This window comes from Lepidochelys kempii, chromosome 10, assembly GCF_965140285.1.
Source record: "Lepidochelys kempii isolate rLepKem1 chromosome 10, rLepKem1.hap1, whole genome shotgun sequence".
In the NCBI taxonomy this organism is placed as follows: Eukaryota; Metazoa; Chordata; order Testudines; family Cheloniidae; genus Lepidochelys; species Lepidochelys kempii.
Window position 1 is genome coordinate 30,821,501 of NC_136389.1, and position 26,815 is coordinate 30,848,315.

Consider the following 26,815-nt stretch of genomic DNA (forward strand, 5'->3'; position numbering starts at 1 on the left):
GTTGCAGTTAGTGCTGATACAGTTTAGGGCTCACATGCTTTATTCACGCTGGTACTTTTGACAATATCTTCTTCTTTCAGAGACTCTTACCAGATCCAATCCTGAAGCTGAGGACAATTATTGGCTTTGGGGGTTGCAGCACCAAATGGGTCAGTAACGAAGAAGCTTTTCAGAATGTAGTTGCAATAGGGGGAGATTTTCAAAGGCACCGGGGGCAGTTAGGTGCCTAACTCCCATTGACTTTCATGCTTAACTCCCTTTGCCTTTGGAAATCACCCCACACTACCCGGTTTCTTTCGACTACAAATTTTTTGGGGTGAAAAGCTCATTTCCCGACATGGAATTTGCCCCAGTAAAATTCTGAAATTGTGTGCCCCATGCCAGATCTTCTTACAGATTCCAGACTGATTAATGTATCACACATCTAGAATTTCTTTGGAATCCAAAAATGCATTGGTGCCTTAGGTTGGTGTGTCAGTTTGTCCTCCTGTGGTATTGCCTTCGGATCCTTCCAACCGTCCTCTTAATGATCCATGTTACAGTTTAAAAAAAAAATCCTGTTGGGTCATCTAGTCCATTTCCTGTGAACAAAGGATTGTCCCCTTCTTATATATTGCATATATGATGTTAAACATGACTGGGATGGAAGATCAGCTGAATTAATTGGGATGTACTATAAGCTGACCACTTAGTTTTCCTTTGATAGTTATAAATTTGCATCTGTGTTTGTGTGAAACAGCAATCATCTAGATAACATACACCGGCATATTTCACCAGATATCCAAATATTTCCAAGTGCCTTAATTCTATGCATGTCCATCTGTGTAAGCACAAGAGGGCTCTCCTCTCAGTTTGTAGACTGGGTCACATCTGTAGTATCCTCTCTTCTGCTCTGCTCTGATTCTTGCCTTTGACCTGCAGGCTCTGTGGACTAAGAACAGCTCTGCAGTGGTTTACCCCTGTCATGCTATTATAATAACCATGCAGATTGAAACTGGAGAGCAAAGGTTCTTCATTGGACATACAGATAAGGTAAAAGTGGATTTCTTTGCGTGAACAGATATGACAACCCCCCAGAGAATATGCAACAATTGTAAATATCTGATGTGTGAGAGAATACAAAACTACTCCTATCGCAAGCATGGTTAATTCTAGGGAATTGTATCAGCTCACTGGCTGGGGGGAAGTTACAAGAACTCCAGCTCCTAGCAAGAGTCATTCTAAGGAATGATATTGGATCGACAACAGTGGGATTTTCAGCTACTCCAGTGCTAGCCTCTCCCAGCAGCTGGGGGTTATTTTTGCTAACATGATGTTTCCTGCAGGTATCCGCATTGACATTTAATGGAAACAGCGCATTGCTGGCTTCTGCACAGATGGGTCACCTGAGCATGGTGCGGCTTTGGGATTTTCAGAAGGGGAAATGCCTATCCATGTTTAAAACCCATGTCCATTCAGTCTCATCCCTCAGGTACATTGCAGGCATGTTCTGGGCAGTGTGTGTTGGGGAGGAGTTGAGAGTGGGCTTTTAATTTTTCCCATTGAGATCCAGGCAGTGTGTAGGATACTTCATTTCACCCTGGGTTTTCTCCTCTTGTAGCCTTTCCTACAGTGGAGCTGTTCTCTGTGGCATTGGGAAAGATGGACATGGCAAAACAGTGAGTAATAAAGCTCTTGGGCTATTTGGGTTCCACTTACCCAACAACATGCATGACTTTGGACAAAAACAAGTGAAATAATTGTTTGTTTTTCTTCTGCACATAGAACCAATCATATGTCCTTTCCAAGACACAGTGGCTAAATGCTAGTTTCCTTAAATGTCCTTAGGCAATACCATTCATTGTAAATCACGTAAAATCGTCTTATCACCAAACTGGTTAGAAAATATTTGAATATTTACTTTCTTACTTGATATTTATACATCTGTGAACACACACCTTTGTGAATCACAAATTCTACTGAGTAAATCCTGGTTCTTGTAGCTAGTCACGACTTTTTGTTGGTGTGGAAGCCTGTTCATGCTGAATCTCAAGAACTTCCCTGCTTCACATCGTTTATTAACTAACTTCACAGTTAATGAATGGGTGGGACTGCCTTTAGAGCCTTTTTGGTTCCACTTACATTCTACTGGGGTCACTACAAGTGACACAAGGCATTTCCTTCTGAAGGTGCTGAGCACATTCCTCTACAGTTCTCCTAGCTCCTACTCTTACACACCTTTGCTGCTCTAGCACTCCTTGTAATTAGTTACACACTGGTTTCCATTCTTTCTCAGTTTGCAAGTACTGTATCTTAGTCCCACATTCAAGCCCTCTCCAGGCAACGCTGCAGGTAGGGAAACTAATTATCAGACAGGCTAGCCTATTAAAATGAAAATCACCAGGCTCTCTGGGATTGTCCTGAATCCTCCTTTCTGTGAGAGATTTTTCTCCACTCTGTTCACAGCAATGTGGGTAAAAGCCCCAGTGCACAGTACCAGCATCCTGGCAATTGGGAGCAGTATCTGCAGTTTCACCTGTTGTGAGAAGGCTAGCAATCTTCTCCATTGCTTCTATGGTCTAAGGCCTAAGGTGTTATGTTTTCAGCAGTTCTACTCTTGCTGTCCTATCTCTGCAGATGGTGGTGGTGTGGAATACTGCTCAGGTGAACCAGGGCGGAGAGGTGGTTGTGCTGGCCAAAGCTCACACAGATGTGGACATCCAAACCTTGAAGATTGCTTTTTTTGATGACACCAGGTAATGTGCGAATCGGTGAATGTGAGAATAAGGTAAAATAACCTATATCGGGGTGGGCAAACTACGGCTCGCGGGCCGGATCTGGCCCGCAAGCTGTTTTAAGCTGGCCTGCGAGCCACACCACGGGGCTCAGCCCCACTTCAGTGCTCCGGCTGGGGCGCTGGGTCAGGGGCCGCACCACGTGACCCAGCCCCGCCCTGGTGCTCCGGCTGGGGGCTCTGGGTCGGGGGCCACACCACACGGCTCCTGGAAGCCACAGCATGGCCCTGCTCCGACTCCTGCGTGCTCCAGTGGGAGCTCAGGGGGCAGTGCCAGTGAATGGGGCAGCGTGCAGAGCTGCCTGGCCGCGCCTCCGTGTAGGAGCCGGCAAAAGGACATGCCACTGCTTCCAGGAGCCTTGAGGTAAATGGCACTCGGAGCCTGCACCCCCTGAGCCTCTCCCCATGCCCCTACCCCACCCACGCTCCAAACCCCTAGCTCTCAGCCCAGAGCACACTCCTGCACCCCAAACCTCTCATCCCCAGCCCCACCCCAGAGTCCGCACCCCAACCCCAATTTTGTGAGCATTCATGGCCCGCCATACAATTTCTATATCCCCATGTGGCCCTCAGGCCAAAAAGTTTGCCCCCCCTGGCCTAGATAAAGGCAGTGGTAGTCAACAGGTGGACCGTGGGCAAAATCCAGATGCCAGACACTTGAACGGACCCCAAAATCTTTTTATTTACTTATCACTATTGTTGTTATTTTTTGATTATTTTCTCTGGAGTCTGGACTTGACTATATCTTGATCAAGAAATTTGAGCCTTGACAAAAAATAATTGACTACCCCGGTATTAAGGCATTGCTGGGAGGAAGCTCACTGCATTGCTGGAATTCCAGCTTGCAGACAAAAGGTACTTTTGGAAGGAAGCTGCTGTTAGCCTTCCTCTTCTCTCCCCTGGTGTCAGTGTGTCCATTTCAGCTGCTTTCAGGGAGCAGGCCTTTTGTCAGTATAGAATGAGTCTTCCCTGGTTCCTTACTCAGCCTCTCGTGTAACAGGATGGTGTCGTGCGGCAGAGATAATGTGAGGCTGTGGCGAGTGCGGAGTGGAGCGCTGCGCTCGTGCCCAGTGAATTTGGGGGAGTACCATTCCTTGGAGTTCACCGACCTGGCCTTCGAGAAAGGGCATTCCGCTGAGCGGGAACCTGAGGACCGGACACTGTAAGGATGGAGCCACTTTTTCTTTCCTTAAATCACTTTCCTTAAGTTAATTTTTTAGGGACACTGTGATTCAGTCTGCCTCTGTTCCTGGGAGCTGTGTACACTAGCATGCTGAGCTTTTGATTAGTAAGCATAAGGAAAAGGTTGAACAGTCATTGTTTTGACTTGCTCATCCCTGTCCTTAACTTGAGCATTCTACAGTCCTTTGTCTGCATTCTCTCTGCAGAAACAAAGGTGTCATACAAAGCCAGCCTACCCTTTAGTCTCCTCCTTTCTAAGATTTCAGATCCTAAAAGAAGCTTAAAATACCTTGTAGAGTTGCACAAGAAATCTGCCCATGGATTTGCTGTTAATGTTCATTTGGCAGTGGGAGGGGTGTGGTGTAATTACATTCCCCGTGACTTTTTTATACTTCAGCTTAATCACTCAACCAAGACTGCTGCTACCGGAGAGATATTACAAAAACAAAGAATTGCCAGGTCTGTTCATTTTCACCTTCCCTCTGTGGTCTGAGCCCTGTGGGTGTAGATTTGCCCAGTATTGCTTCATTTCTGGTTCATGGGTGTGCTGTGGGAAAAATCACTTTCCCCTAATGTTTTATTCAGTGCTTTCGATCAAAGGCACTGTATACATAAATAAAATGTAATGTATTTAATCACAAACTAAACTATCTACCAATATTGTGAACAAAAAGTTCAAAACTCAGAAGTGAAAAAGCCTTCCCCAAAATCATGCATTCATCTTATTTGTACATTTTACATCCAGATCTCCTATATGGGGAAAATCTTTGCCTTTCCAGAACAATTTATCTGAAGCAATAATAATTTTCCTGAAATATTGCAATTTATTCTCCTCCAAAAGTTTAACAGTCACTTCCATTAAACATAAGCAAATGTGACTTTGATTTCCAGGGCTCATTTCTGTGAAGCTTCTCTGGCTCCATTTATTTCAATTCAGTTCAGGATAGCAATTGTGCCAAACTTGCCTAGAACCCCGTTATTTCCCATAGGGTCATGACTTATGGTTACATCCATTTCTCAGTCTGAGCTAGTGAAAGAGTATTGGGCAAAAGTTGCCAGAGATCTTGTTTCTGCGAACTGATCCTAATCTCCTTCTGATACAGGTTAGTAATACTTCCATCTTTAGTCTCCAGCTGGTTTTGGGATGGATACCTGAGAGTCAGCAGTCCTCCTTACTGATTCTTGATGGAGGGGTCTGTGTCGTACAATAATAGAAATAATAATAATCCAGCATTTGTATATTTTCTTTTAAGGTTTGCTACACTTTGGGAAGCAGGTCTCTGCCTCTTTACTTCTATTTTTTCCTCCTAAATTAGAAAAGATGGGGGAAAAAAATCTTTCTAATGATTCCTCCATAACAGGCTGATAGAGTTTACTTTTTTTTATTCCTTCACAAAGGAAAAAATATGATCTCTTAGTAAGAAGTAGCAACATCCTGATTAAAATTTTCAGTTGTTTCCAGACTTCGGAGTCTGAAGTCTATAGTTTATATAGACATACAGGATAACTGAAGATCATTTTTGAGACTGACTAGGCACTTACAGACTCAAAGCTCACTAGTTTTGCTTTTTCCCTTATCTTTTATATTGGCTGAATTAACTCTTGAGATTTTTCTCTAAATTGCTCTTTCAAAGGGGAAAGGAAAAGAAGGATGGAGAGGTCTAACTCCATCTACCAGTTATAGATTCCCAAGTTAGCTCCTGCTGAAAATCAAATGTTTGAATCCTGTCATCCAGTCAAGCTATCATTCCATTACAAACTAGAATTGCTAAAGTTTTTAGACGAACAGCATATTTAAAGTTATTTCAAGGTTGTTTACAAAAGTGTGGTGTAAAGTTAACATTGAAACAAAATGCAGAATACAGTTCTTCTGCTAAATAATGTCTCTGAAGTTCCTATTGTGGTCATTAGTGTCTAATGGTGGTGTCCTTTCCCTTTCAGCTTTGTTTGCAGCAGGAGCGGCCACATCTTGGAAATTGACTACAAGAATGTCACTATCAGAAATGCCCGGCGCCTCCTGCCTTCTCAGATTCAGCACTCTCACCGGCGGGAGAAGCAAACCTTCAACTCGGGTATGGGCTTTGGTGGGGGATGGATAGATGACCAAGAGGAAGCAGGACATGCTACATTATGAACTTTCACTAGAAAAGTTTTTGCTGAAATTTTGCTAAGTTTGAAGGAAGAGCCCTGTGAGGGAACACCAGACAGAAGCAAACCGAGGACCCAAGTTTCATAAGACTAGGTGCAAAATAGGCAGAATTGCAGGGGATCCTCTGTAGGCTGAGATAATCTGACATCACACTAGAAGTAAGGTTTTGGGGAGCACAGGTGGGGCTTCAGCCAGTTTCTTCTCCAGTGAAATCTCCTATGCATTGAAGGGGGAGAAAGCGAGACTATACGTAACCCAAATGTACCCTATTTTGGGGTTAGATTAGATGACCCTTGCAGTCGCTTCTAACCCTATGATTCTATTACCCATTACCCATTAATTTACATAATCCCAACTATTGGGCTCAGTGCTGGAGTAACGGGATGTAATTCTCTGGCTGTGTTATACAGCAGGTCAGACTAAGTGATCTGATAGTCCCCCCTGGCCTTAATCTATGAATCTGAATTTGGGAGAAAGGATTGTAACTGTGTGTCACGGTTCCTCCCCCACTCTGAACTCTAGGGTACAGATGTGGGGACCTGCATGAAAAACCTCCTAAGCTTATCTTTACCAGCTTAGGTCAAAACTTCCCCAAGGTACAAAATATTACCCCCGTTATCCTTGGACTGGCCGCTACCACCACCAAACTAATACTGGTTACTGGGGAAGAGCTGTTTGGATGCATCCTTCCCCCCAAAATACTTCCCAAAACCTTGCACCCCACTTCCTGGACAAGGTTTGGTAAAAAGCCTCACCAATTTGCCTAGGTGACTACAGACCCAGACCCTTGGATCTTAAGAACAATGAACAATCCTCCCAACACTTGCACCCCCCCTTTCCTGGGAAATGTTGGATAAAAAGCCTCACCAATTTGCATAGGTGACCACAGACCCAAACCCTTGGATCTGAGAACAATGAAAAAGCATTCAGTGTTTTACAAGAAGACTTTTAATAAAAAATAGAAGTAAATAGAAATAAAGAAATCCCCCCTGTAAAATCAGGATGGTAGATATCTTACAGGGTAATTAGATTCAAAAACATAGAGAACCCCTCTAGGCAAAACCTTAAGTTACAAAAAAGATACACAGACAGAAATAGTTATTCTATTCAGCACAATTCTTTTCTCAGCCATTTAAAGAAATCATAATCTAACACATACCTAGCTAGATTACTTACTAAAAGTTCTAAGACTCCATTCCTGTTCTGTCCCTGGCAAAGACGACCAACAGACAGACACAGACCCTTTGTTTCTCTCCCTCCTCCCAGCTTTTGAAAGTATCTTGTCTCCTCATTGGTCATTTTGGTCAGGTGCCAGCGAGGTTACCTTTAGCTTCTTAACCCTTTACAGGTGAGAGGAGCTTTCCCCTGGCCAGGAGGGATTTCAAAGGGGTTTACCCTTCCCTTTATATTTATGACACTGTGTATAACTATTTAAAGATTATAATATATTGGGAAATGCTCTTTTTACTGGACAATAGGGTCACATTTTCAGAAGCAGTCTTTAAATGTGTGAGCGTTAGTTTTTGCACATATATTTTTTGAGTCCTAAAGATTTTTGCATATGCAAAATCTCATGTAGATACACAAGCTGTACTTATGTATGCAAACCGAGCAGTTGAGTATCTATATGATTTTTCATTCACATTCACATCTGAGGTTTTGCTCATGTAAAACATCATGCTCCAGAAAGTATATATGCAGAAGTATAGGTGTACAGATTTGGAGGGCAGATGGAGGCCTTTGAAACTTTGTCCCTAGGGGCTGAATTAAAAACAATGAGTGTAAATAAATTCAGCTGGGAGGGAAAAGTTTTGCTTGTGAAGACAATAAGAATGGAGTGGCCTCATTAAATAATTAAGGTAAAATCTATTAGAGGGATTGAAGTTGAAATAAATAAAGCAAATTCTTTGAAAATAAAGCAATGCTCTGCCTAACACAGATGACTGGTTTCGATCAGATAAGTGGTGACAAACTTCCTACCAAAAATAATCCTACCAAAAAAAAACTTCCTACCAAAAAAAATGGCTAAGTACCATTTTAAGAAGAATTTTAGTGTTTTGATTGATGAATGTTTAGAATAAACACCCTTTTTAGTAACATAAAGCAATGTTTTAATCAGCCAAAAGGAATCCTGTGCCCAGTAGCATGTAAAAAGCTAAACATACAAAATGAAACAACTGGCCTGTTCTTTGAAAGATCTCAACAGTATTTAGAATTTTTTAATGCTACAGAAGTCAAAGTATTATGACTTTCAGCAAGTCTTGTATTGCTGATATGACATTAGTTAGAATTTGTTTTCAAGTGCTACTGCTACTCGTATTGTAAGACAGCACATATCGCTTTATTTTATAGAATTATAGACATGTAGGGCCAGAAGGGAATTCAAGAGGTCATCAAGTCCAGCCCCTTGCACTGAGGCAGGGCCAAGTAAACCTAGGCCATCCCTTACAGGTGTTTGTCTAGCCTGGTCTTAAAATCCTCCAAAAATGGTAATTCCACAACCTCCCTTAGAAGCTTTGTCCACAACTTAACTACCCTTATAGTTAGAAAGTTCTTCCTAATATCTAACCTCCCTTGCTGCAGATTAAACCCATTTCTTTTTGTCCTACCTTCAGTGCACATAGAGGACAGTTGATCACCATTCTCTTTATAACAGCCCTGAACTTATTTAAAGACTGTTACCAGGTCCCCCCTCAGTCTTCTTTTCTCAAAACTAAATATGCCCAGTTTTTTTAACCTTTCCTCACTGGTGAGGTTTTCTAAACCTTTTATCATTTTTGTTGCTGTCCTCTGGGCTCTCTTCACTTTATCCACATCTTTCCTAAAGTGTGGCATCCAGAATTGGATAAAGTACTTGAGGTAAGGCCTCATCAGTCCCAAGTAGAGTGGGACAGTTACCTACCATGTCTTACATACGACACTCCTGTGACGCATTTGCAAAAAAGGCTAATATCCTGTTAATATATCTCAGAATGATATTTGACTCTTTTGTAACTGCATCACATTGTTGACTCAAATTCAGTTTGTGATTCACTATAGTCTCCAGATCCTTTACAGCAGTACTACCACCTAGCCAGTTATTCCCCAGTTTGTATTAATGCATTTGATTTTCCCTTCCCACTTGTCTTTATGGACTTTCATCTTGTTGATTTCAGACCAATTCTCTAATTTGTCAAGGTCATTTTGAATTCTAATCCTGACCCTCCATATGCCTCCCAGCTTGTTGTCATCCGCATATGTTATAAGCATACTCTCCACTCCGTTATCCAAGCTGTTAATGAAAATATTGAACAATACCCGACCCAGGACTGGCCCCTTGAGGATCTCACTAGATGTGCCCTCCCAGTTTGACAGTGAACAATTGATACCTACTCTGAGTACAGTCTTTCAACCAGCTGTGCACCCACCTTGATAATTTCATCTAGACCACATTTGCCTAGTTTGCTTACGAGAATGTCATGTAGAACTGTGTCAAAAGCCTTAAGAAAATAAAGATATATCACATCTATTGTTTCCCCTCTATTTACTAGGCTAGTAACCCTGTCAAAGAAGGAAATTAGGTTGATTTAGCATGATTTGTTCTTGACAAATCCATGTTGTTATTCCATAACACTGTTATGCTCTAGGTGCTTATAAATTGATTGTTCTATAATTTGTTCCAGTATCTTTCCATGTATCAAAGTTAGATTGACTGGTATATAATTCCCCAGGTGCTCTTTGATTTTGTTCCCCTTTTTAAAGATAAGTACTCATTGTTCCTTCTCCAGTCCTCTGGGACCTCATCCATCCTCCAGGAGTGTTTGAAGAGACTTGCTAATGGTTCTGAGATTGCTTCCACTAATTCCTTTAATACCTGGCCTAGGTATTTTATCAGGCTCTGCTGACTTGAGTACACCTAACTTAGCTAAATGTTCCTTAACCTGTTCTTTCCCTAGTTAATTTTAATCATGTCGAGTATCTGGTAATCATTAACCTTTTTAGGTTTCACAGTAGCAGCCCTGTTAGTCTGTATTCGCAAAAAGAAAAGGAGTACTTGTGGCATCTTAGAGACTAACCAATTTATTTGAGCATAAGCTTTTGTGAGCTACAGCTCACTTCATCGGATGCATTCAGTGGAAAATACTGTGGGGAGATTTATATATATAGAGAACATGAAACAATGGGTGTTACCATACACACTGTAACGAGAGTGATCTCTTAAGCTGAGCTATTACCAGCAGGAGAGGAGGGGGGAAAAACCTTTTGTAGTGATAATCAAAGTGGGCCATTTCCAGCAGTTGACAAGAACATCTGAGGAATAGTGGGGAGTGGAGGGGGGGAATAAACATGGGGAAATAGTTTTACTTTGTGTAATGACCCATCCACTCCCAGTCTCTATTCAAGCCTAAGTTAATTGTATCCAGTTTGCAAATTAATTCCAATTCAGCAGTGAAGACTGAAGCAAAATAGGCATTAAACATCTCAGCCTACTTCTTGTCGTCAATTATTAGCTCTCCTTCCCCGCTAAGCAGAGGACCTGCACTTTCCTTCATCTTTCTCTTGCTCCTAACATATTTATAGAACCTCTTCTTTTTTCCTTTTATGTCCCTTGCTAAGTGTAACTCAATTTGTGCCTTAGCCTTTCTGTTTAGTCCCTACATGCTAGTGTTGTTCTTTTGTACTCATGTTTCCACTTTTTGTAGGATTCCTTTTTAAGTTTTAGTTTATTAAATAGCCCCTGATGCAGCCAGATAGGTCTCCTACTATTGTTCCTATCTTTCCTTCAGTTTGGGATACTTTGCGGTTGTGCCTTTAATACTGTCTCCTTGAGAAACTGCCAGCACTTGTGAACTCCTTTATCCCTTAGATTTTCTTCCCATGGAACCTTACCTACCACTTCTCTGAGTCTGTTAAAGTCTGCTTTTTTGAAGTCCATTTGTGATGGGTTTGGTCACAGAGACCCTGTTGGGACTGTCATCTGATGTGTTGAAATTACCCCTGAGCCCATTTTCCCTGCCAGCTTGGGACTCCAGAACTCTGCCTTGTTGAGCCAGACATGTTAGCCTGCTGCAATACAGACCCAGGTCTGAACCACACCCCCAAAGCTGCAGGCTTTAACTGAAAACCATTCAACAGGTTACCTATCTCCAGCACCCAGACACCTAGTTCCCAATGGGATCCAAACCCCAAATAAATCCGTTTTACTCTATATAAAGCTTATACAGGGTAAACTCGTAAATTGTCTGCCCTCTATAACACTGAAAGAGAGATATGCACAGCTGTTTGCTCCCCAGGTATTACTCACTTACTCTGGGTTCATTAATAAACAAAAGTGATTTTATTAAGTATAAAAAGTAGGATTTAAGTGGTTTCAAGTAATAGCAGACAGAACAAAGTAAGTTACCAAGCAAAATAAAACAAAACACGCAAGTCTAAGCCTAATATATTAAGAAACTGAATACAGGTAAATCTCACTCTGAGATGTTCCAATAAGCTTCTTTCACAGACTAGACTCCTTCCTAGTCTGGGCCCAATCCTTTCCTTGTTAGTTCCAGCTCAGGTGGTAACCAGGGGATTTCTCATGACTGGCAGCGTCCTTTGTTCTGTTCCACCCCCTTTTATAGCTTTGACCCTTTTTTATAGCTTTTGTCTCTCTTGCTCCCTACCCCTCCTTCTAAATGGAAAAGCACCAGGTTTAAGATGGATTCCAGTATCATGTGACATGGTCACATGTCCTGTGAGACCCCAGCCTTCATTCTTCCACGGCTGGCCCACACCTACACAGGAAGGTCTGCAAGTAAACATAGCAATTCACAACCAATTGTCCTAGTCAGTGGGAGCCAGCAAGATTCCAAGCCACCATTAATGGCCCACACTTTGCATAAGTACAATAGGACTAATAATACTTCATATTCCTAGCTTCAGGTACAAGAATGATACATTCATACAAACAGGTTGAACACACTCAGTAGATTATAAGCTTTGTAATGATACCTTACAAGAGACCTTTTGCATAAAGCATATTCCAGTTACATTATATTTACACTCATAGACATATTTCCATAAAACATATGGAGTGCAACATCACACCATTATCCTTATCCTGCTGCTGCTCACTCCTTCCTGTATTTAGAATAATGAAAGCTATCATTTCATGGTCACTTTCATCCAAATTGCATTCTGCCTTCTGATTTGCAATCAGTTCCTCCCTCTTGGTCAGAAATCAAGTCTAAAATGGCTGTCACCCTGGTTACTTCCTCCACTTTCTGAAACAAGAAGTTGTCCCCAGTACATTCCATGAACTCACTGGAAATTGTGTTTTGATGTATTACTTTTCCAACAGATGTCTGGGTAGTTAAAGTCCCACATTAATTCCAGGGGTCTTGTGATTTAGATATTGCTGTTGTCTGTCCTAGAAATGCCTCATCCACCTTCTTTTTCTGATTTGGTGATCTCTAATAGACCCCACCACTACCATGATCCCTGCCATTTTCACTTTATAAGGCTTTAATATAATGTATATTAATTAAGCTTCCAAACCCCTTTTTGTGGAGGGTAGATATCATTCTCATTTTATATATGGGGAAACTGAGGCATAGAATTTAAGACTTGACCATGGTCACAAGTTGTATTAGGATCAGAGTTTCTGGCTCCCAGTGCTTTTGATTAGACTAGACTTCATTGATATAGTCGTAAGCATTAGATGTCTTAGCCATTTCTTAACGCACACAGTCTCCTTTGCTACATTCCCATCCCCTTTCCCTCTCTCCTCTTTCTCTTTACTCTCTCTTGTTTCTCTCTACATAGATGAACCAATTTGAAAAGATAAAGGAAACACTTTTTCACACCATTAGCCTGTGACTCTCATTGCCACGATGTATTGTTAAGGTCAAGAGCATGGCAGTCTTTGAAAAGTGATTGGTCATTTCTATGGATAACAAGAATACCCATATCAGAAGGGTAGCCGTGTTAGTCTGGATCTGTAAAAGCGGCAGAATCCTGTGGCACCTTATAGACTAACAGACGTATTGGAGCATAATTTTCCACTACATGCATCTGACGAAGTAGGTATTCACCTACGAAAGCTTATGCTCCAATACGTTTATTAGTCTATAAGGTGCCACAGGACTCTTTGCCGCTTTTAAGGATACCCATAGTTATAATATTAATATTAAATATGAACAAGAGTTCTGGTTGTAATAAAAACCCTTCTGATTTGGGGCATGATCCGTCATCTAGCAATTGGAGGTTAGGAGGTGTTCAAAAAAGAAGTAGATACATTCATGGAGGATAGGTCCATCAATGGCTATTAGTCATGATGCGCAGGGATGGTGTCCCTAGCCTCTCTTTGCTAGAGGCTGGGAGTGGACAGCAGGGGATGGATCACTTGGTGATTGCCTGTTCTGTTCATTCCCTCTGGGGTACCTGGCATTGGCCACAGTCGGAAGACAGGATACTGGGCAAGATGGACCTTTGGTCTGACCCAGTATGGATGTTCTTATTTTCCCTGGGGACAACTTATCCCATAACTGATACTGCAGGGTTTCTTGCACCTTCCTCTAAATTGCTCAGCATTGGACTAGATGGGTCATTGGTCTGATCCAGTCTGGTAATTTTTTGGTTCCTTACATTGTGCCAATTGGTAATATTTGTCCTTTCAGGCCCTGGGATTGCTATAAACAGTATTAGCATCTCCTCTACCTTCTGTGCCACAGCCTCAGAGGATGGCTACGTGCGGCTGTGGCCTCTGGATTTCTCGGCAATCTTCTTGGAGGCTGGTGAGTAAACCTTGGATCTCTCTCACTCATTCCTCACTCAGTTCTGCATTCATATCAACCTAGCCCTATGGGGCCAAAGCTTTCCTGGAGCAAAAAGGGAATGCAGCCTAGGGTTCCACTACGCTGCTCTTCTGATCCATTCCCAAACCTGAGCTCTTGTGAAGAGCAACAGAAATTCATTCTTAGGCTTCTCTTGTGGTGCTCTCTCAGTGGGCTAGACTTTGGTGTGGAGTAACTGCCACCTCCTGCAGTGAAAAGTTAGACAAGTCTGTACAGAATGAATCTTGGGTTTTATCTCTTCAAGAGTTTTCCTTGTTCTTCTGGAATTCTAGAGAAAGACAGGAGTCTTCTGAGTAAGCTAAACATTAGTCCTTAACGCTTATTGCATATCTGTCCAATGAAAATCTATGGGAGAAGCACAGTAGTTCTTCATCCATCCTGGAATGAAATGCAGTGATACTGAAAAATAAAGACTTTTTAGAAATGACACTGGCTTGATTATGTGGCTAGACTAAAACCTGAGAACAGTTAGTCTCATAGCACTCAGGAAAGTACAGGACATAGAAATGAAAGTGCAGAAATAAAAGGGTGGTCACTTAGCTATAGTCTAGATGTACCACTTTTTTTGCATCCTGGGATAATTTATTAACTGGTACATCTGTTTCCCCAGAGCATGAAGGTGCAGTGAGTTCTGTCAGCATCAGTCCAGATAGTCTCAAAGTTCTGTGCACCACCTCCACTGGGAACCTGGGTTACCTGGATATACAGTCCCGGGGCTACAATACCCTCATGCGCTCTCACACTGATTCTGTTCTGGCATTCTCTGTGGATGGGCTCCGGAAGCAGATGGCTACGGTGTCTCAGGATAACACCATCCGGATCTGGGACCTTGTGTCCATGCAGCAGGTAGCGTAAGCTCACTTTCTTGGTCAAGATAGGGGTAGTAGAAGTCAAAACTCAGCTTTGCTGGCAGAGCTGTAAAAGGAAGTCTGCACAATCTTTGTTTATTCCAACTGACTGTAGCTGGTGCTAACAACATATCTCCCTTTAAAATCACTTAAATCTACCTCCAACAACAACAGATCCCTCCAGAACTACTGCATGAAGTTCAAGATTTTTCTGTGTAGTTTGGCTTTAGCTCCAAAAGTCAAATATTTAAAATACCACTTGCTTTTCTTCCATCTCCTAAATATTGTAGGTTAATGTTGGGCCATAATGGTGAGGTCTCTGTGGGTATGTGTACGCTGCAATAAAGCACTCATGGCTGGCCCATGTCAGCTGACCTAGGCTCAGGCTGTGGGACTGTAAAATTGCAGTATAAACATTCAGGCTCAGACTGGAGCCCAGGCTCTGAGACCCAGCAAGGGGGGAAGGTCCCCGTGCCTGGGCTTCAGCCCAAGCCTGAGTGTCTACAATGCAGTTTTATAGCTCCGCAGCCCAAAAGCCCTTTGAAGTCCATAGAAAGACTCCTACTGATTTCACTGAGCTTTGGATCAGGCCCCAAGGGGTTACACAGCTTCACTGTAATGATAGGCTTGTGACAGGGAATTGGGATATGGGGTTATCTCATTCTGCCACATACTGCTGCCAGGTTTTGCATATCCCCAAGTGGTGCTTCTGTGTGTCCCTTTCCCACAGCTATATGACTTCACTGCCTCAGATGAGATGCCATGTACTGTGGCCTTTCATCCTGCACAACAGATCTTTGCATGTGGGTTCAGCAGTGGAGTGGTGAGAACCTTCAGCCTGGCTGCCTCTGATCTACTAATGGAACACAAGTACGTTTGACAAATGGATATTGTATATTCACATGTACAAATCTAAATGGTGGGAGTCATGGCAGTGATGTAAGTAAGATGTCCATCCTCGTGAGAGACATATCAGGAGCTAACATTAGTGTTGGGTCATAATGGAAGAGACATTCCTTAGAACTTAGCCCCTCATCAAGTGAGTTACAATGAGCTGGTTTTCAGAGAGGAAAAGCCTAGTGGGGTCATAGCTGTGGGGTGTGTCGTTTTGGGTTTGTTTTAAGAGTCAGGCTTGACTGGGACTCTCCATTGTGGAGGGAGGTGGCCAAGAATAGGGGAGGCAGATCAAGCTTGTTGGGGGTCAACCAGACAGGACGCACTTGAGAACATTTTTGTTGGGGAGTGGAGGATGATCAAAAGTGCATGTCAGTGTGTGGATATGCCATCCTGGAAGCTGTTGGCAGCAAGAGCACTGCACTTGTTGATTAGTCTCCCCCAGCACCCTTGGGAATAAAGACAATCAACCGTCCTATACTACGGTAGGGGAAAAATAGGGTGGGCTTCTCACTGTCCCTGACACTGTTTCTGATCTCCTTCCTGATTCAGGGACCCCTCACTGCGCTTCACATCAGTCCGCTCTGCTTTTTTGCCCCACTGTCTCCCGTGTTTTCTGTGTTATGTAGGCAGCACCGTGGTGCAGTCACTGGTCTGACCTTCTCCCCAGATGGCAATTTGATGTTCAGTTCCTGCTCCCATGGGACTCTGGCTCTTTATAACTGTGCAGCCCAGAAGAGTCACGTCCACAGAGTTCTGGGTAAGGGTTCTGCATCCCTCTTTCTGGTATTTTCTCCAGGGCTAACAGGCTCAAAATTCCGTGAAGTAATTTTCAGAGGGCATCCTATGATCCTTTTGAGACAAAAAGAAAAGGAGTATTTGTGGCACCTTAGAGACTAACCAATTTATCTGAGCATAAGCTTTCGTGAGCTACAGCTCACTTCATGGGATGCACAAAGTGGAAAACACAGTGAGGATGTTTTTATACACACAGACCATGAAAAAATGGGTGTTAGAAAACCTTTTGAAGTGATAAACATCCGATGAAGTGAGCTGTAGCTCACGAAAGCTTATGCTCAGATAAATTGGTTAGTCTCTAAGGTGCCACAAGTACTCCTTTTCTTTTTGTGAATACAGACTAACACGGCTGCTACTCTGAAACCTTTTGGGACAAGTTAGCTGTATTTCTCTCATGCCTGTTAACACTGCTCTCACTGAGGGTCTGTTAACACTTCCATTGTAACTCTGGTTTCCAAAGGTTTGTAACTGGATTGATGTATTTTAACATTGCAGATAGGCTCAGATTGCATGTATATCCTCTTTCAGATTTAATGCACACTTATTTTTAAAAAAAAAGAGTGATGATAGAATTACAGTAGCACATAGAGGCCTCAAATGAGGTAGGGGGCCCCATTCTCTTAGGCACCATACAAACAGTGAGAGATGGCACCTGCCCCAAAGAGCCTCCAATCTAAATAGGCAAGACAGACAAAAGCTGGGAGTGAAAGCGGAGGCACAGAGAGAGGATGGGACTTGTCCAGGGTCACACAACATGCCAGTGTGAGAACTGGGGATAGCACCCACAGCTTCTTGACTCTGATCTGAAGCCAATGCCTTAGCCATATTGCCTCCCTTTTTTTCCTGCCCACTCCCAGAAATAACACATGGTCTTAAATCTAGACTGGCCTTTTTCAGCAATAGGCTAAATATAGAGCAGTCACCTTGATTTTTATGATAAAAGATGTTCTTTGAGTTCATCTACTAGCTAAAAATTACTTCACTGTACTGCAGTTTTTTGCAGCCACTTATCTTTATGGATTTAAGCTGTTTAAACCCTCGCTGAGATCCATGTGCAGTAACTGCTTGTCACAATCCCCTGCCTATGCTAAAAAAAAAAAACTACAATAAAATCCAACTTCCTCCACTGATATTGCACTGTGGTACTGTGTGCCTCAAATATAATCCATTTGCTCAAATTGGAACCCCATTTCCAGGCCTCCCCAAATTTGGGGCTGTTCCAGATCTTGGTGTGAATGTTCTGATTCAGATCTGTCTTTAATGTGTATATAATATCTGTTCAAGTCTGGCACCTTCCACAGCACAGATTGATCCTTAGCACCATGCTGGGGCACTGGTTCAGTGCTGATTCAGAGAGAGGAGCACCCCCTAAAACCTTAATAGCATGAATTTTATCTCAGCTGCAGTATATAATCAGTCATTCTCCCTTTAAGCTTTCTCTCCTTCCCATTTATCTCATTTACCCTGTGTTTTGTCATATCCAGCCAATGTGGTGTCCCAAGATGCTGAGCATGGTCCCAACACTTTGGCCGTTAGCGGGGATGGACGTTTCCTCGCCTTTGTGGGCCCCTCTAAGTACACTGTGACCGTTATGGACGCCCATTCTCTAGATGAGGTAACCAGAAGGAAGTTGCCTTGATCTAAAGGGAGAATAGAGTAGGAGGGAGGGCATTCCTAGCGTCACACACTGCAGAATGCTTTGCAGGAAAAGGAAAAGAGATTTCTTCCCAGATGGTTAGAGAACTCCATAGACTCTACCAAATAGGATCTGACATAGCCCCTTTACGTGTCCTTCGCCATGTGGAAAATACTTGATGGTCCTGGGATGTGGTTTTGATTTCCTCCTTTTTGATGCTGCTGTGGGATGGAAACACCAAATCAGACTGTCTTCCTTCCACAATCACATGCAGCCCTTATGAAGCGAGACGTGAAGTTGCTGAAAAGCAATAGGGAATCTTACAACATCTGTACCTTTTTGAGGAAATGTCTTCTTGAGTAATGCACTCTTACAATGCCTGCCCAGAGCCACCACTTAATCAGGTAGCTTGAGAAGATTAAAGGGGAAAGAGAGTGAGGTACATTTTCCTCCTCCTCTAGCAGCCTCAGACAATAAAGCAGTGGGGAAAATGGTCTAAAAATATCCTCAGATTGTGTAGAAGTTCCTTAGGATTCCTTGCCATCTGGATGATTTCATGTGGAACTGTTCACTTCAGGAAGCTAGTGTTCAATAGCATCTTGTTTCACAGCTACTGAGGATAGACGTCAGCATCCTGGACTTGGACAGCACCAACTTGGACTCTGCTCTGAGAATCTGCTTCGCTCCCATGCCTGTTGGTCACCTCTTGGTGTCCACTTCCTCCAACAAAGTCCTTGTTCTTGATGCCAAAACTGGCCGCTTGGTCCGAGAGGTAAGGAATTTGTGAAGCAAATGCTCTGTGGTCTCTGGGATATCATAGAATCATAGACTTTAAGGTCAGAAGGGACCATTATGATCATCTAGTCTGACCTCCTGCACAACGCAGGCCACGGAATATCACCCACTAACTCCTGTAACAAACCCCTAACTTATGTCTGAGCTATTGAAGTCCTCAAATTGTGGTTTAAAGACTTCAAGGTGCAGAGAATCCTCCAGCAAGTGACCTGTGCCCCACGCTTCAGAGGTAGGCGAAAAACCCCCAGGGCCTCTGCCAATCTGCCCTGGGGGAAAATTACTTCCCGACCCCAAATATGGCATTCAGCTAAACCCTGAGCATGTGGGCAAGACTCACCAGCCAGATACCAAGGAAAGCATTCTCTGCAGTAACTCGGATCCCACCCTATCTAACATCCCATCACAGGCCACATCTACCGCTAATAGTCAAAGATCAATTAATTGCCAAAATTAGGCTATCCCATCATATTATCTCCTCCATAAACTTATCAAGCTTTGTCTTAAAGCCAGATATGTCTTTTGCCCCCACTGCTTCCCTTGGAAGGCTGTTCCAGAACTTCACTCCTCTGATGATTAGAAACCTTGTCTAATATAAAGTCTAAACTTCCTGATGGCGAGTTTATATCCATTCGTTCTTGTGTCCATATTGGTACTGAGCTTAAATAATTCTTCTCCCTCCATGGTATTTATCCCTCTGATATATTTATAGATAGCAATCATATCTCCTCTCAGCCTTCTTTTAGTTAGGCTAAACAAGCCAAGCTCCTTGAGTCTCCTTTCATAAGGCAGGTTTTCCATTCCTCGGATCATCCTAGTAGCCCTTCTCTTTACCTGTTCCAGTTTGAATTCATCTTTCTTAAACATGGGAGACCAGAACTGCACACAGTATTCCAGATGAGGTCTCACCAGTGCCTTGTATAACGGTACTAACACCTCCTTATCTCAACTGAAAATACCTCACCTGATGCATCCCAAGACCACATTAGCTTTTTTCAAAGCCATATCACATTGGCAGCTCATAGTCATCCTGTGATCAACCAATACTCTGAGGTACTTCTCCTCCTCTGTTATTTCCAAGTAATGCGTCCCCAGTTTATAAGAGAAATTCTTGTTATTAATCCCTAAATGCATGACCTTGCACTTTTCACTATTAAATTTCATCCTATTACTATTACTCCAGTTTACAAGGTCATCCAGATCTTCTCTGTAAGATATCCCTCAGCTTCCACACCTCTTGACAGTGAACACATGTGGACATGGGACTCCGTGATGAAGTCCTGGCAGTCACAGGCTTCTAAGAAAAACTGAGTCACCTGATGTACGTAGCTAATATGGTTATTCCCCAGATGAGGTTAAATCTGTTCTCTCCTGCTTTGCTCCCTCACACTCCTGTCACCCGGCTGAAGAGTACCACGTTTATCCAGATTCGGTGTGTCTAACAAACTTTGCAGTCTATGCATAGTTACGGAGTGATGTAGAATTGGAAGCAATCACAGACCTTCCATGTCTGGAACAGCTGGGCATCTTTGCCCCCTCTGTCCTACTGTTTGAAACTTTTTTTATCAGAAGAGGGCAAAAGTATTCCCTTGCATAAACCCCTTTTCCTCCCATTTCCAATTGGACACCTTATACAATCTGTCCTTATGTTTCTCTCTCTGATCAAGCTGGAAACAGCCGTTTCAGCTAGCAATGATGATGTCTTGTCTTATTCACAGGTGTCTCGTGTGCACAAGCTGTCCTGTTCTTCATTGGCACTGAGTGAGGATGCCAGGTACCTGCTGACGGCCGGTGACAGGGTTGTCAAAGTGTGGGACTATCAGATGAGGTTCGACATCAACTTTCAGGTACTGGACACAAGGGAAAAATCAGTGGCACCTTACATTTTTCCACTATGAATGCCACTTAGCTGTTCTGAGCAGAAAGCAATAGTGCAGCTAACCTCCTCCACGTGGGTTTGCCAATGGCCCTCAACGTTGATTTGTCCAGTACTGATCCATGGTTCCCCGTCATAACTGTGATAGTTTTGTCCAATGGGGCATGGATGGAGAACACCAAACTCATTTCACTTAATAATAATACTTAGTATTTCTATAGCACTTTACCATCATTAAGTAATCCTAATCACACCACTATCCAGGACATAGATAGGTAGGCGTTACGCCTTTTACAGATGGAACAACAGAGAGCAGTGAAGTGGCTTGTTCAAGGTCACACAGGAGTTTGGCAGAGTCAGGATGAGGACTCAGGTTCTTCCAGTTTCCAATCCCATATTCATTCCTCCAGACCATTGCAACCTCATTAAAGAATGACCCCAGAACTCAGCAGTGCAGGCCTGGTGTATGCACCCTCAGGAGGTACATAAGAGAACCTCTGTTAGGTAGTTTTGGACAGAATTCCGCCATACTGTATATCCAATATGGTACGATAACTATATAGAAAAATACTAAAGAGCCTTTTCTGGGAAGGCCCTTTACCACCTTTTCTGTGCTGAGGGGAACCATGAATGGTCCTGAGAACATGCAAAGGTGTAGCAGTTGAGCATTGGAAGTACAAGACATGCCCCTCCGCTCTTACTTTCTCCCAGGTATATATTGGCCACTCGGAGCCAGTGCGACAGGTGGCCTTCACCCCTGACCAACAGCATGTCATCAGCATTGGAGATGCCATCTTCCTTTGGGACTTCCTAGCTGTGTCCAGAGCAGAGTCACCCAAGGCTGAGTAAGGGCACTACAATCCTTCATCAAATCTCATTGGCTTGGGAACGCTTTCCATGGTTCCCCTCTCTCTCCTGTTCTCACCCCCATTGTTGTAATTCTTGTCTCATTACCTTTCCAGCATTCATCCCTATGTTGAGTCCCTTGTGCCTCCGAGAGCTGGTGAGTTTGCCTCTTTCATTTTGTTGCACATTCAGACACATTTTTCCAAATCTGTTTTCAGGACACAGGAGAGCCTTGAATTGGTTATAAATGGGTTTTTACTCTTTGGCCAAGGATGCCAGGGCGCTAAGAGCTAATTTCCTGTTAGTGCTAGGGATTAATCTTCAGTTTGAAATCTCCAACTGATTAGTGTTTCCCCTTGTCACAGAGACCACTGCTGAGGAGGGCAAGGGCAAAGTGTGTCAGCCATGGGCTAGCTGATAAACTTCTTCCTCATCTCTTCTATCTCTTACTCTTCTTTCTCCTCTGCTCTGTTACCTTAATTTCTCCTGCGTTTCTCTCTCTCCGCTGTCTCCCTTTTCTCTTCTCCTGAGGACAAAAGGATAAGGCATCTGTAAATGACTTCATCTGGGTATGAGGAAGCTGGAGAGCTGAGCATATTGGTACTGTATTGCCATTGCCTCAGCCTGTCTTCAGAGGACATCAGAGGGAATTACCCAGTCCCCTTTTCTGTTCACAGAAACTAGCTCTGAGAAGCTAAAGGATTTTACATCCAGTGCCAATGAGATACCCCGCCAGTCAGCTCCTCTTCCATCTCTGGCCTCACCACCATGTCTGGACATCAGTTCTATCCACCAAGCAGGACGTGATGGTGAGAAGAGGAATCACCTGTAGAGAAGGGGAATTAAAGTTTCGTTGGGGAAAACTCCCTCTATAATTCAACAGTTGCCCTGGCACCTCTTCCCTCCACCTCCATTTCTTCCTGTAGGTTGAGATGAGCAGCTCTGCACCTTTCCTTCCCAGCCTAGTACTGTCTGGTAATTTTTGGTGCCACTTTTTCCCTTGCCCCCTGGTTCCATCTACTGAACTGCTGGCCAAGCATTTCCAGGAGTTCTGTGAATATCTCTGATCTCTGACCTTTGGTGAATGCCCAGATTCTCCCCACAGGCAACAGGAAAATCCTACTTTGTTTTATAACCTCTCTGTAATTGAAGGGTCAGCCACTCATAAAATAAACCCTGAGAAGCACAGAATAACTCTCCCCTCATTTCTACCAATGTTCCTCTGCAGATATTTTCTCTGAATCAGATGAAGGGGAGGAAGCAGGTCTGAAAGGTAGCAGCAGAGAGGCTTCAGATGGAAACAAAGACCACTCGACCCTTGTCATGGAGGAACCAGTCGAGAATGAGGAAACTCTTGTTGTGAGGCCCAAAGTGAGTCAGGAGTGTTCGAGGTCTCCCAGTCACTCAGGAAATGGTAAATCAAGGGGTATTCTGGGCCTTTGAAGAGCTTCGCTCCTTTGGGGAACAAAAAGAGCATTCACCTGCAAGGCAGTGTGCTTCTAGTAATAAAATAAATGAGGGAAAATCCATGAAAATATAGACACAAGTGGAAAGTGTATGTTGCATTCTGTATGGTGTCTGTAGAAATACTAATGGCCTGCCATGGGTTTCTGGGAGGGATGTGATTTAAGCCACAAGATCAAATGCAGTATGCATTTCTAGAATTCCCAGGTGATATTTTCCTTCTTTTGGATATCATTTGCCGAAAAGAATAGAGTAAGGGAAATTTGTTTTGGTCTCTGTGACCATTTGTTGTTTCTCTGTCTCCCTCCCTGGTCCATCTCCATCTCTGCTGCTGCTGCTTCTAAGCACACAGGAGTCCTTTCCACCATGTAACCTGTCTCTGCTTTGAAGTTGTGCTTTCTGTTAAGGCTTTCAATGTGTCTATTAATAGAAATACAACCTCAACACTGCAGCACCTCATGGCTAGCTGCCAGAGGCATGAAGCTGCCAGTGCACAAAGCCTCAGGCAAGATCTGTGAGAGAGCTTCCTTTTTAAAAGTAAGGCTTGTCTCACTATTAAGTCATGGCTTTCTGTTTGCTTGGCTTGTCTCCTCAGGTACTGAGACCCATAGTGCACAGTGTGATAGTACTTTGAGTTTGTGGAGTATCTGTCACCCTGACAAAATGACAGAAATAGGTTATTGAATTATAGTCTGTTTTTACACCTGGTATGCTGGCATTTTCCAACCAGAGAGGAGATTGTGTAGGAAAATACGTATATGACCCTGCACCTGGTGCAGCCATTTGCACCTGGTGCAGCCATTTGCACCTGGGCAGAGTGGGTGTGAATGTTATATTCTGATTGGGTCATTTTACACCCCCTTTGTACTGGTATAAATGACTACACAAGGTGCAGGACAGTGGAGAATCCAGCCTGTGTGTGTGTCCATGTGTACACACGTCTTCAACATCCAGAAGGCTAATAAACCAGAACATTAACTGGCCTAGTTGCTCAAGATGCACCATTACCATGAGCAAAGTTAGGCTTATTTTATGTTTTGTGCTAGAACCTAGAAAGGAGACCAAGGGTCCTGAACCCCAGCACTATATCCGCCCAGATTCCTACAGGCACTTTACTCCTCGCTTCAAAGCATCTGTGCTCCCCAAGGTAAGAATTGCTGCAGTGCTAAGAGTCTGGCCAGATAAAGAGCAGGAAAGGTGGTTTTGGTTTGGTTCTTTCCTAATGTAGCTTCCTTTTTATACCTCCGGCAGTGCAAAGGATTTTGTGAAATGCACTCCCAAGTTTTAGAAACCCTTAGCATTAGTCTCACTTTCTGTTATGACCACAGATGAGTTGACTATGATCTTTCCATAAGTGGTTTTGGGTCACTTATTTTTCTGTGCACATCTGTATATTCTTTGTTCAAAAGATACTGAGAGTGCAAGAGAAGTACTTAGAGTGCTTCAGAGAGTCTGTAGGCACGTGTTTGAGAGCAGATGCCTTTCCCAGTCTGCTGTACCAACACAATTCACACCGTGTAGAAAGTCCAAACTTACCCCTTCCTGGGATTCAGCTTTATTGGCAAACAAATCAATGAGAACATAAATTTCAGCTCAATCCTTCTTCCCTGGTTTCGCAGCTCCTAGACTTCCTCCCTCGGGACTGCTCACTCACACTCTAGATCCCCTGTCCTGCAGAGAGCTACTCCCACCTCCCTTATCTCCAAGTGGGGTAAATAAGCATCCCTGTCAGTGAGTCAGCAGCATCCATTTAACCCTTTCCCAACAGCACTACCACCTACTCCCCAGGTGGGGTGTTCGGGGAAACACTGCCAACCTGTTACAGGATGCTGGTGTATATATGTATCTGGAAGAGTATATATATCTAGTTTGGGTTTCACTTTTTGTATGTGTAACTACAGAAATGGGTGGGCATGTGTTTGACTGTTCAACTTTGTGTGTGTGTGGTAGTTCCTGTGCAACTATTTAGAATTGAACTGACATGGAGCATCCTGACAAACGTGGTCTTGAACCAGTGTCTGTTTTCCTTGCAGAGTGTCTTGTATCCCCCAGCTGGTAACGAGGGCCTGAAATTAAAGGCAGTCATTGGCTACAATGGGAATGGAAGGGGGAATATGGTCTGGAACCCAGACACAGGTACTCTAGGGCTTAGTCTTCAGGGAAGTGTGTGTGTGTGTATCCCAGCACTTCTGTAATGGTACATTAAATGTGCAAACGTTGCACAGTTAGACGAGTTAAATCAGGGGTTCTCAAACTGGGGGTTGGGACCCCTCAGGGGGTCTCAAGGTTATTACCTGGGGGATCGCGAGCTGTCAGCCTCCACCACAAACCCCGCTTTGCCTCCGGCATTTATAATGTTACATATACTAAAAAGTGTTTTTAATATATAAGAGGGTCGCACTCAGAGGCTTGCTATGTGAAAGGGGTCACCAGTACAAAAGTTTGAGAACTACTGAGTTAAATAGTCTTGTTGCCATCCACATGAGAGCTTCACTCTGCTGCAGTGAGTTTATTTTGTACCACAGGGGACCCTTTTTATGTTGGAGCGATACATCAGCGATACAGGCATGTTGGAGAATCCTATTAGCAAAGTAATTTCCAGCTTTTAGTTGTTCATCTCACATGATGGCAGGGAAGAGAGCTTGTTGTTTTATAGGCCGTCTCACCTCTTTGCGTCAGTGCTGAAGATGCAGAAGAGCTTTTCTTTATCAAAGTGGGAGGAACAGAGATTTCTACCTCTGCCCATTCCCTGATTGGAAGGACACCCTATGGCCTGTAATGAAAAGGCAGTTAACTCTAAAGCACTCTAGACAGAAGAGTTAGTTTCACTTCTGTAATTATGCTGTGTAGGTTAGATGCAACAGTGTATGGGCCTGTACACAAGGCCTCCGTGCAGACCTCTCCTGATGTCATATCTCTCGTCTTCACACTGCACCTAGGTTTTTTTGCCTATACCTGTGGGTGCGTGATTGTGGTTGAAGACCTGCACTCAGGATCGCAGCAGCATTGGATTGGCCACCCTGAAGAGATCTCTACTTTAGCAGTCAGCCATGATGCCCAGGTATGAATGTCTCCTGTCCTCCTGGAGAAGCTTTGGTTTGGCTATATGTACTATTTGCCCTTGACTGGATGGACTTTGCTGAATGAGCTCCTATGTGTATCTGTTTCCTCTTCTGCCTGAGCTGCTTCTCTAGCCCACTGCATAGAGACTCTGGTTTTTGGAGTTAAAGCATGCATGTGCTAATCCTCATGCCACATCTGCAACTAGCTCTGGCACTTAATGCTGTGTGTATGTGGCCATGAAGCTTTCACTCTTCTCTTGTGTGTTTTTTCATCAGGTGCCTCCATCTTTATGAATCTGTAGAGCTTTCCTCTTGCCATCTGTATGAGTTCACTTCTGGTTTAATGCATAGGGCTTGTTGACTCTCCTAGAACACCCATATCATTTTTTATTGAGTTCCCAATGGTGATATATTACTGTTTTGCCAGGTTCTCGCCTCTGCCTCTGGCCAGGGGAATGGAGACTCACGCTGTCAGATCCGGATCTGGAACGTACAGGATGGGACTTGCCAAAAAGTTATTTTCCATCACGAGACCCAAGTACAGGCCATGGCATACTCTCGTGACGATAGGCTCCTTGTTACACTAGGTTAGTCATCTGAACCTGTAAGCTATGAGCTTGTGTAGGATGTCTCCAGGACAGCCAGCTGGTATAAAGAGGTCACTGAGGGTATGGTATC

At 43.5% G+C, this 26,815-nt stretch overlaps 1 protein-coding gene across 7 annotated transcripts in view; it reads left to right on the plus strand.

The window, feature by feature from the left end:
• WDR90 (WD repeat domain 90) overlaps positions 1 to 26,815 on the plus strand; it is a 53,020-nt gene that overhangs the window by 11,037 nt on the left and 15,168 nt on the right. For 6 of the 7 annotated variants that reach the window (XR_012161170.2, XM_073362606.2, XM_073362604.2 and 3 more), the window contains 22 exons: positions 81 to 149; positions 922 to 1,032; positions 1,326 to 1,471; positions 1,601 to 1,658; positions 2,617 to 2,735; positions 3,774 to 3,935; positions 5,897 to 6,027; positions 13,745 to 13,861; positions 14,532 to 14,767; positions 15,500 to 15,639; positions 16,293 to 16,423; positions 17,946 to 18,076; positions 18,708 to 18,869; positions 20,608 to 20,736; positions 21,477 to 21,610; positions 21,728 to 21,768; positions 22,289 to 22,420; positions 22,840 to 23,025; positions 24,122 to 24,222; positions 25,109 to 25,211; positions 26,015 to 26,136; positions 26,565 to 26,724. Coding sequence is in view for 6 of the 7 variants with exons in the window: in XM_073362606.2 (XP_073218707.2) it covers positions 81 to 149; positions 922 to 1,032; positions 1,326 to 1,471; positions 1,601 to 1,658; positions 2,617 to 2,735; positions 3,774 to 3,935; positions 5,897 to 6,027; positions 13,745 to 13,861; positions 14,532 to 14,767; positions 15,500 to 15,639; positions 16,293 to 16,423; positions 17,946 to 18,076; positions 18,708 to 18,869; positions 20,608 to 20,736; positions 21,477 to 21,610; positions 21,728 to 21,768; positions 22,289 to 22,420; positions 22,840 to 23,025; positions 24,122 to 24,222; positions 25,109 to 25,211; positions 26,015 to 26,136; positions 26,565 to 26,724 (2,821 nt within the window). In the remaining variant the exon portion in view is untranslated. The remainder of the gene's footprint in view (positions 1 to 80; positions 150 to 921; positions 1,033 to 1,325; positions 1,472 to 1,600; positions 1,659 to 2,616; positions 2,736 to 3,773; positions 3,936 to 5,896; positions 6,028 to 13,744; positions 13,862 to 14,531; positions 14,768 to 15,499; positions 15,640 to 16,292; positions 16,424 to 17,945; positions 18,077 to 18,707; positions 18,870 to 20,607; positions 20,737 to 21,476; positions 21,611 to 21,727; positions 21,769 to 22,288; positions 22,421 to 22,839; positions 23,026 to 24,121; positions 24,223 to 25,108; positions 25,212 to 26,014; positions 26,137 to 26,564; positions 26,725 to 26,815) is intronic. The other variant, XM_073362605.2, reaches the window with a different exon arrangement.